Genomic DNA, 17,346 nt, shown 5'->3' on the forward strand with positions numbered 1-17,346 from the left:
GTGGTTCGGAGCGCCAAAGTCACATGATTTCAGCAGTTTGGCGATTTGATACGCGATCCAAATCACTGATTCGACTCAAAAGATTCATAACCCTCCGAAGCAGTGTTTTGCAATCGGCCATCACTAGATATTGTTAAAAAGTCGTTATTTTGTTTTTTTTTTGGAGCACAAAAAATATTCTCATCGCTTTATAATATTAAGGTTGAACCACTGTACTCACATGAACTGATTTAAATATGTTTTTTGTACCTTTATGGTCATTGCTGTCTATGCAGGCCTCACGGAGCCATCAGATTTAATCAAAAATATCTTAATTTGTGTTCTGAAGATGAACGAAGGTCTTACGGGTAGAACGACACGAGGGTGAGTAATAAATGGCATTATTTTCATTTTTGGGTGAACTAACCCTTTAACAGGTTAACTGGTTAAATAAACATTACATATAAAAGGCCAAATACAGTTATATTTTGTATTTTTAGACTATGTAATATTCTGTTTATCAAAACCAATAAGTCTAATCAAGTTAGTGTTTTTATGTATTTTTACATTTATTCCAGATTAATAACAAAAGACAGAAAAAATACAAACAATATGTACTGTTCTTTTTAACTTTACCAACAAGATTAACCTCAGAAAACTTAATGTGATGTGTTAAACAAGTTTATGTATTGGATCCAAAGAGACATGACACTGTCACAGACACGTCAGGTTCCACCTCACTCCCTTACCCACGCACTCAATCACCAGCATACTGATCACCGCCACCTGTGACTCATCAGCACTGCAATCACCACCACTACAAAACCACCACACTCACACGCACTCACTGTCCGGTCTCGTTTGCACTACAACTCATGTATGCTTACCTTAAGGACTCCAAACGCTATACATACCTGCTCCAAGTTGTCTACTCCATCTCCCTCGTCTCCTGTTCTCCTCGTGTGCCTACTACCTACCTACCTACCTGTGTGTGTGAGTGTCTCAGCCATCACCTTCCAACGCATCTCTCCATCTGCATCTGCAAGACAAAATCAGGACAGTATTATACTCTCTCCATTATTCAAGAACTGCTTATCTGCTTACCATCACCCTGTGCTCTGCTGTTTGTGCAATAAACTTACCTGGATTGCTTTTATCTCTGCCTCCGTGTCTCTGTCGTAACAGACACATGCAGGTACATATTTGCAAAGCTGCTCTTTCAAGCACACTTGCTTTATTCAATGGCAATACTTAAATGGGGGAAGCCTATAACCCTTACACGAACATCAAAATTGAATTAATCTTAAATAATGATGCTTGGAACTTCGATTTATATGTTTTTGCTGATTATTTTACATTTTACATAATTTTTATGTGTCATGAAAATAATAAAAATGGAGAATAATATAAACATGGTACATGAATGAAGTTACATTTTTGTAATATAAAATATCGGGCAAATATCTGTGGGATTCCTGATGACGCATAACAGTTATTTAATTAATTCTGAAGGAATTTGATTTGACATTAAGGTCTCAAATGGCACAAGAACTAATATACAGCATTCATTATAAAAAATAAAAAATAAATCACATTTCCTAAAAAATGTTGTAACAGCTTTATGTTTGAAGCATTAACATCATTATGCATCAAATACTTTGACCATATTTGTTATTTTATCCAGAAAAACCTTCTTATCAGAGACAGCAGGACTGCTGCTGACTGGTGTAGCAAGAGAAACTGGGATGGAAAAATACAGTTTCCTACTGTCCTTTCAATGGAAAAGGAGGAACAAATTGCATCCAAATGCAAATTGCAGAGCTGGATCGGTGAATACGGCGAAAGTTCTCCAGCCGAACTGTTCACTTTTGTATTTGAGAAAAAAGACGATTATGAGGTGTTCTGGACAGAAATGGTTGATAAAATGAAGTACAGAATCTTTGCCAGATTTGAGAATAAATAAGTTATCCTTCATGATGAGAATTAAAAAAAAAAAATCAATCAATGATAACAATACATTTAAAAAAATCATTAAAAACTTAAGTGTTTCAATAAAAGTGTCTAATGATTATTTTAACTCTAGAATTATGATATATATATATATATATATATATAGTGTGTGTGTGTGTGTGTGTGTCACTTTAGTTTTGGGTCTAATTCTCACTATTAACTATTGACTTTTGCCTCAATAAACTTCTAATTACTGTTCAGGTATAGGGTGAGATGTAGAATATGGTCACTCATAATGAGGCAATATGTGCTTTATGAGTACTAATAAACAGCTAATATAGTAATATACAAGCAACTAGTTATTAACTAAAGCGTTACATTAAATAAAAATGTTTGTGTTGCGCGCGTGCGTAGTACTATTGGCAGCTGAGCACTCCTTATGTGTGTTCTTTTATGGGAAAATGCTTATGCAATTTAGTTTATTGGGATCATATTCTGGTCCCATTTACTTGCTGGTATGTAATATGCATCATCATATCTTTTAAAAAAAAACAGTGTAGTTTGCAGCCAGAAACGGCAAAAAACGATCGTGACTGCTAGCACAAACTCTGGCAGCAGATATATAAAAATTTATAATAATAATAATAATAATAATAATAATAATACAATTGTATTATTTGTATTATTTTATTTTAACTTTGCATCATAATTTTAAAATACCACCGCACGCCACTGAGAACATCTCAAACAGCGACAAACTCCAAGAAAGACCGTGGCAGCTGCCAGAAGAATCCGTGACAGCTGCTGATGCCACCGGAAGTGGCGCTGTGACCTGCCACTGCCAGAGGGAGCGCCAGGCCCTGCTGTCCGCTTCTAAGGGGTGGGGTTGGATCTAGATCCAACTCCTCCCACTTTCCATAGCCCTAAACCTACCCGACTCTGCCCCCTGGCTCTAAACCTACCCATCTCCACCCCCTGGTTCTAGATCCAACTCCTCCCACTTTCCATATACCTTAAAGGTGCCGTAGAATGTCTTTTTAAAAGATGTAATATAAGTCTAAGGTGTCCCCTGAATGTGTCTGTAAAGTTTCAGCTGAAAATACTCCACAGATTTTTTTTAATTAATTTTTTTAACTGCCTATTTTGGGGCATCATTAAATATGAGCCGATTTAGGCTGCGGCCCCTTTAAATGTTCACGCTCCACGGAGCTGGTGCTTGCCTTTAACAGCATAAACAAAGTTCACACAGCTAATATAAACCTCAAAATTGTTCTTTACAAAGTGTTCGTCATGCAGCATGTCTAATCGCGTAAGTATGGTATTTATTTGGATGTTTACATTTGATTCTGAATGAGTTTGATAGTGCTCTGTGGTTAAAGCTAACATTACACACTGTTGGAGAGATTTATAAAGAATTGTGTTTATGAATTATACAGACTGCAAGTGTTTAAAAAATGAACATAACGACAGTCTTGTCTCCGTGAACACAGTAAGAAACTATGGTAACTTTAACCACATTTAACAGTACATTAACAACATGCTAACAAAACATTTAGAAAGACAATTTACAAATATCACTAAAAATATCATGATATCAAGGATCATGTCAGTTATTATTGCTCCATCTGCCATTTTTTGCTATTGTCCTTGCTTGCTTACCTAGTCTGATGATTCAGCTGTCTTTGTCTAATGCCTTCAACATGGGTTGGCATATGCAAATATTGGGGGCGTACACCCCGACTGTTACGTAACAGTCGGTGTTATGTTGAGATTCGCCTGTTCGTCGGAGGTCTTTTAAACAAATGAGATTTATAAGAAGGAGGAAACAGCTGTGTTTGAGACTCACTGTATGTCATTTCCATGTACTTAACTCTTGTTATTTAACTATGCCGAGATAAATTCAATTTTTAATTCTAGGGCACCTTTAACCTACCCGACTCCGCCCCTTGGATCTCGAGTGTTCTGCTGTGAGAGGCTACTGGGGAGTGTTAGAGCAGTGTGAACTGACCCCGATATTGGACTTTAAAGGTAATAATATAACCTAGCTAGTTATTTTTTTTATTGTTTTATTCAATTTAAATATTCGAATGTTTGTGAGAAGAAGAAAAAACGATCAATATTAATCTGCATATGCGGTGGACATCGGTTATGGTCATCTTTGGTAGCTCCTTTAAAAGCTTATTTGGCAAAACAGCTCTGATATTCACGAACGACCTGAACCGGAAGCGATGCAACCTGTTTTGGAAAACGGAAAGTTTGTTGCACGTAACCATGAACTTTAAGGTAATATGCTAGCCTCGCTTATTCATTTTATGTTTACTTTACATTCTATTTTATTTTATTTTAATATCTGAATGATATTGAGAGGAAAATGTCTTTGTCAAAACCAATAAAGTACCAGAAGCGAAATAATCCTAACAGCGATTTCTGTTGTGTACCTAAATGCGCGATATCAGGGAAGTTCAATTCCACCATTAGTTTCCACCACTTCCCAAAGGATGAAACTTTAAGGAAAATATGGATACGTAATGTGAGACGTGAGAATTTGGTAATTAAGAGGACCACGACAGTCTGTAGTAGACATTTCGTTTCCACGGATGTCATTCAAGGTGGACGACGACGCTTGAAAGAGGGGGCTGTGCCTGTGTTGTTTGCCTGGAACGATTACTCTTTACCGGCAGCCAGTGTCTGGGAGAGAAGACCACGACCAGAGGATGGAGTAACTGAAAAGGAAAACATGGATGTTGAATTGTTGCTTCAGTGCCACGATTACGATGCAAAACCAGAACCATCAGCGTTGGATATAGCATATGAGAAAATAGAGGCTCAACAGCTGGTGATAGAAGAGCTGCGAAAGAGACTGGAAGAGGTTACACTGAAGCAGTCGTTTGGCTTGGAGAGGTTTTCAGCATCGGACGAGGACATTAGATTCTATACCAGGTACGTATTGTGTCATATGATATTTATCTTGCATACACCTGTGGTTATGACTTTGTTGCTGACTTAGATTGTGTTCACATTCATTCACTTATTCACCCATCCCTCCATCCAATAACCTTTATACTGGGTGACCAATGAGAGAAACTCTGATATGAGGGCACCATATGAAAACAGGACCATATTAAAGTAAATGAATAAAAGCAATATGAGATTTACATGACCACATAGGACTGCTGATATAACAACGCAGCCATAACAAAATTCAGATCGTGCTGCAATTCATTCTAATAGAAGTAAATCACTTTAGCTCTACCAGGGCTAACATCAGTAATGAGTTATGTTTGGATTTAAAGGAAATAAATACTTTTGTCTCACTCTATTAGATTTGCCAGCTACCGACATCTACAGGCATTTTGGAGGCAGATTGAACCTGCAACCAGGAGAATTGTGCGTGTTGGTACACAGCCATCCACTTCCAGCCCAACAGCAGCTCCTGACAAAGCAGCTGATCTGCCTCGTCATACGGTAGGCATCGTTTATACCAGTGTTTCTCAACTCCAGTCCTCAGGATGTTTTAAAGGTCTCCCTATATAATGCACTAACAAGCTGATGAGTTGAATCAGAAGTTTTAATTTGAGAGACATGTAAAACATTCTGGTAGGTGGGTTTAAACTCAAGCCCAAACCTAGCCCATACCCGAGATCGTTTGACCCTACCTGACCGGTACAGATACATTTTAAAGGGTTAGTTTACCCAAAAATGAAATTTCTGTCATTAAGTACTCACCATCATGTCGTTCCAAACTCATAAGACCTCCGTTCATCTTCAGAACACAAATTAAGATATTTTTGATGAAATCCGAGAGTTTTTTTTTTTTTATCTCCCATTGAAAGCAATGAAATTACCACATTTAAGGTCCGGAGAAGTAGTAAAAACATTGTTAAAATAGTTAACGTGACTACAGTGGTTCGACCTTAAAGGTGCTAAAGAGGTTCTTTTCGTCGACTGAGAAACCAAAAACTGTTACTGAGTTTTTGAAATGAGCGCATGTGTAAGAACAACCCCCCTCCTTCGAAGGAACGCCTCCCAAAACTCGTAAACACTCGTATTGGAACACGAGTGTTTACCACCGGCATTCGCTGTGTTGTGTTAGTGGATTCATTATGTCGGACTCACCGCAGGTAACTCATAATCTGCAGTTGTTACTCCTGTCTCCTGACAAAAACATTGCATGCGGCGCCTGTGGAGTGTGGAAAGTTACTGGAGCGCACAGCCGCGCTCGTCTCTCACAAGAAACGTCATGGCAGTGATTGACAAGCCAGAGGGCCAATCCGCGCATGTCTCTCACAAGGAACGTCACGGCAATGATTGACAAGCCAGAGGGCCAATCGTTTACACGATGATCACGTAAACGATTGGCTGATGTTTTTAAGGCCCTACCTCGTGCACAGATGATGTATATTAATATTATTCCTTTCAGTGCACCTAATAAATAGTCTTTTATCAGTTAGTAAAGACAGTTTCAAGTAATATTGCAAAAATGTATAAAACAAAACATCCTCTTTAGCACCTTTAATGCAGGGCTCCAGACTTCGACCAAATGCTTGCATTTTGCGACTAGTTTTTGAACAGCACAAGCATTTTTTACAAGTACTCGCACATGTGCGACCTGCAAATTTGGAATTTATTTTAGTTGTTATTTCATGTTGAAAGAAGTGAAGATCACAAGCCCATCAGTGTAGGCCTATGTATAAAGAGGAGGAGGGTCCGGAAGTGATTAGTTAACTGCGCGGGCCATTGATGTTTCTCGCTGTCATTGCGTCTACTTTCACAACTTTGACAGCGCTAACAGCACAAAACAGCAACAACAACAACAATAGCAGACTCTAGATGCTTGTGTTTGTGCTGCAGAAGCTACTGAGCCAAAATAAAGCGTTATTTCTAAGCTTTACTGTAGTTTGTATACAGAGCGCAAGGTCTATGCGCATGCTTCAAGTCTTATCCTCTGTTTTAAGTGTATCTCTGTGGCAAAACTGCAGCACCATATACTGGTCTGGCATGTATACTACATCATTTTGAGTCGGTTTCAGCAGTTTCGTGTGTACGCAGATATTTCTTGAGACGAGGGAAAAAAAAGATTGGATAGGAAAAGATCTGGCTTTGTGTGGACGGGGCCTAAGGTTGAACCACTGTAGTCACGTTGACTATTTTAACAATGTCTTTACTACTTCTCTGGACCTTGAATGTGGTAATTTCATTGCTTTCTATGGGGGATAAAAAATCTCTCAGATTTCATCAAAAAAATCTTAATTTGTGTTCTGAAGATAAACGAAGGTCTTGAAGGTTTGGAACAACATGAGGGTGAGTAATTAATGACAGAAATTTTTGGGTTTAAACCCTTTAAGCTCAAACCCGAAGTCCATTTCTCACAGAAAATACCTTTTAGCAATATGCTGTATTTTAGGATTGCATACAAATATATAATATGTTTTTCTGTAGTTACAAACCCGAACCTGGAGCTATTTATAAAACATTAACCCAAACCTCTATCCAGGACTGGAGTTGAGAAACACTGGTTTATACTGCATCATTTTGTTTTTAAAAGCAGCTTGATAAATCACTCCCCGAAAGAACACTGATATCTAATTCAATCTCATTTAAAACGCATAGATAAATGTATGACCAGGCAATGATTATCATTAATAACACTGAGACTTACCCCCTTCCAGAGCCGATGTCTTCCACTAATCGATGAACTGTTCCTGTTCTTGGTGTACCTGTCGCTGGGTCTGAAGGAGAAAGATCTTGGTGATCGCTTCAATATTCACCAGTCTGCCGTCAGCAGGATAATCAAAAGTTGGGTAAATTTTTTGTACACCTTATTGGGCGCTGTCAGAATTTGGATGTCTCCTGAGGAAATTAGAGCCACGATGCCGAGTGTGTTCGGCAAGTACTCTGACACCCAAGTCATTATTGACTGTACAGAGCTGAGATGTCAGGTGCCTTCATCTTTACTCTTACAGAGTGAGACGTTTTCTCAGTGTAAATCCCACACTACCCTGAAAGGAATGATCGGTGTGTCACCACATGGTGCTGTTTCATTTGTTTCCTCACTATATCCAGGCTCTGTCAGTGACAAAGAATTGTTCAGGCAATCTGGAATTATCCCTCTTTTGGATAAAGACATGGCTGTAATGGTGGACGAGGGTTTCAGAATCGATGACCTAGTGCCCTGCAAAGTTTACAGACCACCTTTTCAGCTGTCTCATGATGAAGTGCTGGTCACTCAGGACATTGCACGGTTAAGGATACACGTGGAGAGGATAATTCGGCGCATCAAAGAGATCAAACTGTTTGACACTATTATCCCTCTGACCTTTTCTGGCAGAATCAACCAGCTTTTTGAGGTAGCCTGCCTCCTAACAAACTATCAAAACAAGCCACTGGTCAAGGCTTGGGCCAAAGAACTGACTCTGTATTAACCTCACTGAGAAACTGGACGCTTGCTCACCAAAATGACAATGAGCCTCCATCAGTTCTGGTTCTTAGCACTACACAACGATTTCAAAAAGAACCGGATTTTCTGATGTCACAGATGTGATGCATATTTATGTAGCAGCAATACATGTTTTGACTTCAAGCTATTTGTCAAAGTTTTCATTAACAGTCTTTTATATCTAGTAGAATGTATGAAGACGGAAAACATCTTTTATACTGTGACAATATGATACATTTATTTTAAATGTTATAATGAATTTTGTCATTGACAAATCTGTCTAGAAAAGAAACATTTTTCTCTTTGTTCATTGACCTTCTGCAGTCCATCATGTTTACAGCTGTGACAATAAATGCTTATCAGGATCAACGAAATGCTGGATTTTCAAAGGTATGTGAAGTTCATGAAATACTCTTTAAAAGTCGTCTAAGAGTTTTACACACCTCTCTGTTATTGTAGGGACATTGACTACATTTTCATGCACCTAAACTTGATGCTTAACAAAACTGGAACATTTCGGGACTTGATATTGTCTATGGGGAATTGATTGGATTGTTGCTATTGCTGTGATCCCAAGTGAGTGACAGGTTGGCCCGCCCTCATGTCGGTGAACACGTCATCAGAGAAGAGATGTCCTTGCAAGAGGGAGGGGATTATTATTTTTTTTTTTTCATTTATTTATGTGTCCTCATAATCTATAATCAAATAATGATGTGCACGATAAATCATTTATAACAAACACTGCTATACTCCATTAAAAAAAGGAATGGTTTATTTCGATTTCATGGTGCCTTTAATGCTATTCAGCAAATACATCCACCCATTATCGACCTAAAAAATATTTTGAGAGACGGGGCACCAAAAGGATTTATGTGTTATTTTTATTAGCAGAGAAAACGAGTGGGGCATTTTTAAGACTGTCCTACAATGTTTCCGATAACTCGACAACGCAACCACCTCACTTGAACGAATCGTTCAGACTGGCTAGTGAACCGTTCAACCGATTCATAGAAAAGATCCGATTCAAACGAATGATTCGCTCGGGAATCCGATATCGCTTCCGTGTATTCAAGCGCTATGGTTGAATATCCCATCGTTTACCTACTTTTCACTTACAAATGATAGACCAAAATAGACCATGTTTCACTGATTCATATACTAAAAATGCCCCTGTGTGTACCGCTGCAGTCTCACCTGTGCGCCACATAAGCACGAGCCTTCCTTGCGCTGCCACGTCATTCACCGCCGTCGTGCGCATCCTTGGGAGACTCCGACGTGTCTGTTCACAAAACCGGCTGCTAGTAGCAAAAAAAATAAAACGGACAATTTTCTCACAGGTGACACGAAGCGGGGATCATGGGGGGATCACAGAGCGTGGAAATTCCAGGAGGTGGTTCCGAGGGCTATCACGTTCTCAGAGTGAGTGTGTTTTACAGATGCGCCCGCTCTATCGGTCTCTCTCTTTAACTCATGCGGTAGATCGCGACTCGCAGGCGGCGGAAAATTCAAATTGAGGCCGGGGACGTCAGTGTGGCCTCCTGACAGTGGCTAAATGCTAATATGGCTAAATGAAAATCTCTGCTGTAAAATGTCAAGAAATTTCTTTTCTGCATTTGACATGCAAAGACTAATAGCATTTAAAATGCACGTGTTTATTTATCCTACTGCGCCTTGTAATTATTATTTTTTGGATGGGATGTTAAAGAAGCTTACTAGTTACATGTCATTATGCTTCACTGTTAAAATGTTAAGTGTTCATGTGTCATAACTCAAATTGACCTAAATAAAGCTATTTAATTGGGGAACAGCATAACGTAACTGTTTTGAAGGTTGATTCTGATCTCAGTCAAGAATATGATAGAAAGGTTACGTTTTGCCAGTCTAGAGTTTTGCTAGGAGATATTGATGTTTGATATATATTTGAATGGTTTATTTGATGGTTAAATTCGAATGTTAGGGTATAACTCGGCTCCTTTCTCTATTATGCAGGTGCAGGAGAATTCTCCCGGGCACAGAGCAGGTCTCGAACCGTTCTTTGACTTCATTGTGTCCATCAACAACACCAGACTGGTAGGTTTGTTGCACATGGTGCATGGTCATCCATCATCAAACCACATTTGAAGCCATTGTAAAACATTTTATATATGCACACCTAGACTGTACATTATTTAAAATGTATGTTGACACATTTGACCACATTTTATATGGTATATAGCATCATTTTACACAGTCCTACATAGTTTGTTTGTTACTGTTTAATGTTGTTTTTGCTTTTATTTATTTATTTTTTATATATAGAACAAGGATAATGACACGCTGAAAGACATACTGAAGGCTAGCGTTGAGAAACCTGTGAAGATGCTAGTGTACAGCAGCAAAACCCTCGAGCTGCGGGAAGCCACCGTTACTCCTAGCAACATGTGGGGCGGCCAGGGTCTTCTGGGGGTCAGCATCCGCTTTTGCAGCTTTGAGGGAGCCAATGAGAATGTCTGGCATGTTTTGGTAAGTGAAAAGGTGGTGAAATGGAATTAGAGAAAGATGCTGGAATGAGTTATTTACACTGCATATTTTGTAAGGGTGGGGTAGCATTTGTTGAGCGAAAATAGCATGTTTGCTTTGAACTCATTTTTATTAACAACTTTTGGTCAATTAGTTATAATTTAGCATGGTGTTCGAAAAGGCTGTGGGCTTGTAAAACAGACCGGTCGGTCCAGCTGTAAGATGAAATGTAAGCCTTGACTTGCTTTCTTCTCTTGTTTTGTAGGAAGTGGAACCAAATTCTCCAGCTGCATTAGCAGGTTTGAGACCACACACAGACTACATTATCGGAGCAGACACAGTCATGAACGAGGTACACTTCTCTTTCACATCACAAACTCTTTTCAGACATCATGATGATGGTGCAAAGACATCTCAGACACATACTAGAATTGTAGTCTAGTTGTTAAATGTAGTTTTTTTTTTTGGTTTAGGGATAAATTGTCAATGGATGTCACTCTCTGCAGCTCAAATATAGATAATACATAAAATGATGGTTTGCTAACAAACTCTGATGACAAAACCTACAGATTCTTCAGGCACCCTAGAAAAGAGCTGAAATGACCGTGAAATGCAGTGCTCATTTTCTGTTAATAAAATAGTTTGTATTATTAGCATTTTGCATCTTTATATTTGCTAGAAATGTTTAGATTTTTCGTTAAAAGTTTCATTCACTTTACAAATTCCTTTAAGGAAAAGAAGCTGTGAATTAAACGACTGTAATAATGTTCATAAATTCATGAGCATACATTTTCTGTAAAACGATGACATATAGTGCAAAACTATATTGTTTTTAGTTTAAACCTCCTCTTATGTTTTCAAGACCAGTGTTTGTTATTGTTAAATGAAACAAGTTTAAAAAAAAGTTTTTGATAAATAGGTTTAAGTGCTAAAATGACTAAAACTAAAAATGAATGAAGGCTAAATTAAAATTAAAAATTAAAACAATGACAAGCACATAACAAAATTACTACAACTTAAAACAAAATTACAATGAAATCTGAAAATATAAAAAACTAACCCCTGGTTTCACAGACAAGGCTTAAGCCTTGTCCCAAACTAAAATGCATGTTTGAGCTTTTTTAACTGAAAGCAACTTGCACTGACATATCTTGGCACCCTAAGATGAACTTGCAGTTTGGTTTGTTTGGTTTGGACCAAAAAAAAAAAAAAAAAAAACATTTAGTCATGGTCCGATTAGCATTCAGATTGGCAATTTTAGCACCGAACCTAAAGGCATAGGGATACATTCACAACCCGATTGGCCGGATTTTATGATGTATTGCCTATTTCGAGACAGAACTTATCAAACATCCAAAACAATGCTGTGTGCTGAGGTAAATGCACTTGTTGTGTGTGCGTAGCCTGCATATGATGATAGTTTGGCCAGCTGGGAGTCAAAACAGCAGCGGGAATCCCTACGTCTCACACACACAAATGATCTGTGTGGAGACGCGCGTCTGATGCCCGTGATGGGCAAACTCGCAACTATGATGAGAAAAAACGATATGTGTGAGGATTCTTTACTGGGGTCTCATCTTCCTGTTTTTGGTTTATTTACATGTCTTTGGTCCGTGTTGTGTCCATATATCATTTGAACCACACCAGAGTTAGTTTGGAAGCAGACCAAGACCCATCTTTTCAGCGATCTCTGTCCACTTGTTTGGTGCGCACTAGGGTTAAGATGGCAGCGTTCACGCATGTTCAAATGAACCGCACTAACAGAGCAATCGCACCAGGGTTCGGTTTAATCAAACCAAACATGACAAGTGTGAACGCTCCCTTAAAATATGTCCGTGCCATTGTTTCGTCTCAAGATGCACACCAGTGATGTTTTTTTTTCTAAGGCATATTTATAAAAACTACTTAAATGCCGTAATTGAACCAAGACCTAATCATGGCTTAATCTAAGCCCTGTCTGTGAAACCAGGTTTGCAAAAGTTTGCAAGGTAAAAAAAAATGTTTGAACTAGATCATTGAATCAAAATAAATTTCAGTGATTTTATTTTGTGCGCTGTGCTCTTTCTCCAGTCAGAGGACTTATTCTCATTGATAGAAACCCATGAGGGCAAAGGCCTGAAACTCTACGTCTATAACACAGACACGGACAACTGCAGAGAAGTGGTCATTACTCCCAACAGTGCCTGGGGTGGAGAGGGCAGGTGTGTAAAACTCTTGCTCTTCTGGTACCTGCCTCTGTGTGCATGTCTAACATGATGATTTTTCTCCGTTCAGTCTTGGCTGCGGTATCGGCTATGGTTACCTGCACAGAATCCCTACTCGGCCCTTTGAAGAGGGCAAGAAATTTAGCTTCCCCGGACACACCCCCAGTGAGCCCACCAGCCCGCTGAAAGACGGCTTCACAGAGGTTAGTTTGTGTATATGAGTTTTGCTTGGTGTATTTGAATATATTTGGTCAGCCGTTTGACCTCCATGACGTTTTGTGTAGGTTCAGCTGTCTGCAGTGACTCCGCCCCCTGTGTCGCAGTCTGTTCCCACAGGGCTTGAGGACAGTCTGTCCGGCCTGTCACTCAGCTCTGCCCCGCCCTCAATACCCAGTGAGCTCCACACAGGTGAAATGTCAACAATGTTTTTACATTTATTCTGTACTTTTTCTACATCGCTCATTTATAATATTAATATAATACAAATATTGTCATTTTCTGCAGGTGTTCCTACAGTCCCCCTGCTGCCCACTCAGGTGACCCCAGGGCTGGGTACCCTTCCCATTGTCAACCCCTCCACCACTGTACCAGGTAGAGAACATGCCCTTGTCTCTATTTTTGTGAAATGAATGAAAACTGGGAGAAAAGTTTCTTTTCACATTCTCTGTTATGTGAATAAATGATTTTCATTTTGTGTTTGCAGGTTTGATGTCCTTACCGTCTGGTCTCCCTCCCCTGCCAAACCTGCCTAACCTCCCAAACCTTAATCTACCATTACCGGACCTTAGCGCTGTATCTTTAGCTGGAATCAGTGGGTTACCTCATAATACAGCAGGTATACATTATTATACATTATATACCACATTACAGCTTATTCTGACCAAGAACCAGCCACTTAATCAGGAAGGAACCGACACGTGTGCGACTGACATGTAAACTGGGTCCTCACGGGTCCTTAAGTATTAAATTCATTTTGATGAAATTTAAAGTAATAAGTCTAGAAGGGAACTTTTTATGCTCTGATTGGTTGGCTGGACCAGTGTGTTGTGATTGGTCAACTTCTTTAAGCGTGTTTAGGAAATGTCCTGCCCCTTACCATAACCACGAGTTTCAACAAACTACTAACTAACTCAACTAGGCTCTGCCCCTTTATTTTGCATATACCTTGGGTGGGAATTATTTAAATGAGGAATACTGTGACGTGTTCGTTCCTGGAAGAAAACTCAAGACTACAATGGAGGCGTTTCGGGGAGTTCAGAAACAGTGCGCACTGATATAGAGTATAACTCCCTTTGGAGTGACTTTGTAACTTTGCTGACCTTTTTTATGCTCAAAAAGCAACATTACACACTAAAGAAAGATGAACATGTAAAAAAGTATAATAGGACCCCTTTAAATATCTTAAATGTAAAAAAAAAAAAAAAAAAAAAGGTCGTCATTTTAAGAGGTTTTAAATTTGGGGACAGAAAAGCAGTAATCGTGATACTAAATGTGATTTATTAAAATTGAAAAGGCAATTATTTAAATTGACCCATTATGCCACTTTTCACAAGATGTAATATAAGTCTCTGGTGTCCCCAGAATGTGTCTGTGACGTTTCAGAAAATACTCCACGGATCATTTATTATATCGCGTCAAATTTTCCCCTATTTGGGTGTGAGCAAAAACATGCCGTTTTAGTGTATGTCCCTTAAAATGCAAATGAGCTGCTGTTCCCGGCCGCTTTTCAGAAAAAGGCGGAGCTTTAACAGCATGCGCATCAGTTGCTCAACAACAAAGCTGGAGAGTCTCACACAGTCAAAATGACAATTCTAATAACTCTGTTCAGCCTTACAGTCAAACCAAAATTTATATGAAGAATTTTTGGGTAAATGAACTATGGTGTCCTGCACCAACTAGTAAAAAAAATATTAAAAATTATATCTATTGTCTGAATAATTTTTGGTTTGACTGTACATTGTTTAAACCGGAGTCGGACACTGATGGAGACACTTAGGAAGCAACTTTTAGAATGCAACTGGATGTTTCTGAATGGTTAGTGTATAAATTTATGTAGTTGCTGTGGAGTTGATTCAGCTCCTCGACTAGCATGTGCCATCATGTTAATGTTTTGTGCAAAACCCGTATGGGCGCCCACTATACATAGTGTACCTGTTTGCCAAACAGAGCCATACACACCAAGCTAACGTTTATGATTGCTATCAAATGCTGTGAATGATCCAATATTTTTTCCAAAATATTGCTTGGACAGAAACGCTCACTTTTTAGCAATCAAGCTTGCCAGGGTCAACTTGCAGGCTATCCAAGCTAACGAGACTATAAATAGTGTTCTGTGATTGTATGTGCAGCCAACGACAGAACAGTTAGCATGCTATGCTTGAACTTTTGCCATGCCGTTAACTGGTACACTGTTGTTGCTTGCGAAAACAAAATGACGGTGCTGTGGGTGGAAACTTGCAGTTTAAGGGGCGGTACTATTATAATAAGATCCCCTTCCTACGTCACAAGGGGAGGGAAATCTGAGCAGCTCGTTTTTTCACATGCTTGCAGAGGAAGGCTTGCCAAAAAAAAGTTACTGGGTTGTCCTTTTTCACGTTTTCTGGGTTGTTAGATGCACCGGGCACCCGATTATAGCACTTAAACATGGAAAAAGTCAGATTTTCATGATATGTCCCCTTTAATCACACTAATGCAAACACTGCATGTCTCTCTGTAGGTTTGCCCCCTCTTCCTCCTCTGAACCTGCCTGGCATCTCTCCTCTGCCCATGCACACCGTTCTATCTTCCACACTTCCCAGCATGCCAGGAGTCACGCTGCCATCTTCCCTGGCACCATCTGACCTGGTCCCGCCTGTCTCCTTAGCGAGTGTGCAAACTCCAGCACTGATACTGGATGCCACGCCTAACCCTGCGGTGAAAGACATGCCCTCAGAGATGCCCGTTGCCACGGAGACCCTCTTACAACAGACGACGGATGCACAGGTGGCCCCGGAGTCCTCGTAATGACCCGACCGTGGCCGGAGGGCGTCCCTCTGTATGTCTCTATTGTATTTATTCCGTACAAAAAGATTCCAGTGTGTAAACGCACACAGAGATAAACACGGTTCTGTTGAGAGACACCAGTGCCTGAGGTCAGAGAGTAATGAGCGTGTGGACAGATATCGAATATTAAAACATACATTTAAAAATAAAAAGATGTGACTGTTGTATGTCTGGTTTACACTCTCCTCAGAATCTGTGTTGTCTCATGCTTTTTCTTTCTGTATATCCTGTAATCACCTTTCAAACCTTAGTATAGCATTCCCTGTAATTACCAATTGCTATGTGATTTTACAATGTAACGTCTGACTTTTTTCTTTCTTTCTTTGCACCACGTTTGTTTTGAATGCTTTGATTTTTCTCAGAAAATCTCTATACGTGGTCAGACTGGGCTCTGGGCCTCTGTTTCTCTCGCTCACACACTCTCTGGAAGATAGCTCTGCCATCAAGGTGAACGGAAACACAGTTCAGATGTGCTGCAGGGCTGAATGTGCGCTTGTGCAGTTTGAAGATTGTGAAGGAAACTCTAATTCAAACATACACAAGCAATAAAATACCCAGTTTTACACTATGGACTGTCTCTGTTGAATCTAAATTAGGGATTTATGAATTGACTATAAATCTATCACAGTTAAAGCTGCAGTCCATAAGTTGCCTCTTTGTCTCCATCTCTGTTTGAAACCTGCAATTGCAGTTTGTGGAATTGTCTTTACGCGGGTTGTGCTTCGGCACGGCTCCTCAGCGTGGATGAATCTAATGTTTGCTGTCAGTCACCACATCAGTGTGAATACTTTCCTGCAAAAACCCACCAGTACCACCCGAATTAGGAAACATTATTAGCTAACCATTGTGAATCGGGCTAAGGTAAGGAGATAGTTTCGAACAATGGCTGGTTATGTACTTGCTCAAATTGATTTTGGATCATTTTTAACCAACAAAAAGTTATGGATGGCAGCTTTAAGCATATAGTTTGTATTAAGTGCAGTGATCTATATATCACTTTACAATTCCTTGTTTTTAACGTGGTCAAGTGATAAGAGATTTTCAGTAGCCACGCTCATATCTGAAGAGCATGGTGTATGCGATAATGCAGAGTCAGATGATCAGGACACCAATGCATATATTAAAATATATACTGTACATATTGGCAGGTGTGGAAAAAAAGTTAGTTTTAGGCCTAAAACTAACTTTTTTCCACACCTACCAATTGCCGGTGACAAGAAAATTTACCAGCCATAA

The 17,346-nt window shown here is 39.4% G+C and overlaps 2 protein-coding genes across 6 annotated transcripts; both read left to right on the plus strand.

Moving 5' to 3' along the window:
• The first annotated feature begins 3,846 nt into the window (after positions 1-3,846).
• LOC125274111 lies at positions 3,847-8,739 on the plus strand. 4 transcript variants are annotated; one of them, XM_048200228.1, is made up of 4 exons: positions 3,847-3,957; positions 4,539-4,869; positions 5,253-5,394; positions 7,599-8,739. In XM_048200228.1, exons 2-4 carry the CDS (start codon positions 4,667-4,669, stop codon positions 8,349-8,351), a joined length of 1,098 nt encoding a protein of 365 aa, XP_048056185.1. In that variant the 5' UTR covers positions 3,847-3,957; positions 4,539-4,666; the 3' UTR covers positions 8,352-8,739. The 4 variants fall into 4 exon arrangements, with proteins under 4 accessions (XP_048056185.1, XP_048056183.1, XP_048056184.1 ...); XM_048200226.1 differs by lacking the exon at positions 3,847-3,957 and adding an exon at positions 3,974-4,212 and having other exon boundaries at positions 4,386-4,869; XM_048200227.1 differs by lacking the exon at positions 3,847-3,957 and adding an exon at positions 3,974-4,212.
• Positions 8,740-9,445: 706 nt separating this feature from the next.
• On the plus strand, positions 9,446-16,678 carry gorasp2 (golgi reassembly stacking protein 2). Of its 2 annotated transcripts, XM_048200230.1 has the most exons (11): positions 9,446-9,784; positions 10,355-10,435; positions 10,664-10,867; positions 11,130-11,216; positions 12,935-13,065; positions 13,139-13,271; positions 13,353-13,476; positions 13,573-13,659; positions 13,772-13,903; positions 15,785-16,102; positions 16,473-16,678. In XM_048200230.1, the coding sequence occupies exons 1-10, from the start codon at positions 9,722-9,724 to the stop codon at positions 16,069-16,071; spliced, it is 1,329 nt and encodes a 442-aa protein (XP_048056187.1). In that variant the 5' UTR covers positions 9,446-9,721; the 3' UTR covers positions 16,072-16,102; positions 16,473-16,678. The 2 variants fall into 2 exon arrangements, with proteins under 2 accessions (XP_048056187.1, XP_048056186.1); XM_048200229.1 differs by having other exon boundaries at positions 9,447-9,784; positions 15,785-16,678.
• Positions 16,679-17,346: the final 668 nt, after the last annotated feature.

This window comes from Megalobrama amblycephala, linkage group LG8, assembly GCF_018812025.1.
Source record: "Megalobrama amblycephala isolate DHTTF-2021 linkage group LG8, ASM1881202v1, whole genome shotgun sequence".
NCBI lineage: Eukaryota > Metazoa > Chordata > Actinopteri > Cypriniformes > Xenocyprididae > Megalobrama > Megalobrama amblycephala.

Coding starts and splice junctions, on each gene's coding strand:
- LOC125274111 (XM_048200225.1), top strand. CDS start 4,301: ATGTCTTTGTCAAAACCAATAAAGTACCAGAAGCGAAATAATCCTAAC. Junction 4,870..5,252: donor GACATTAGATTCTATACCAG/GTACGTATTGTG, acceptor TCACTCTATTAG/ATTTGCCAGCTACCGACATC. Junction 5,395..7,598: donor CTGATCTGCCTCGTCATACG/GTAGGCATCGTT, acceptor ACCCCCTTCCAG/AGCCGATGTCTTCCACTAAT.
- gorasp2 (XM_048200230.1), top strand. CDS start 9,722: ATGGGGGGATCACAGAGCGTGGAAATTCCAGGAGGTGGTTCCGAGGGC. Junction 13,477..13,572: donor ACCCAGTGAGCTCCACACAG/GTGAAATGTCAA, acceptor CATTTTCTGCAG/GTGTTCCTACAGTCCCCCTG. Junction 13,660..13,771: donor CCCCTCCACCACTGTACCAG/GTAGAGAACATG, acceptor TTGTGTTTGCAG/GTTTGATGTCCTTACCGTCT.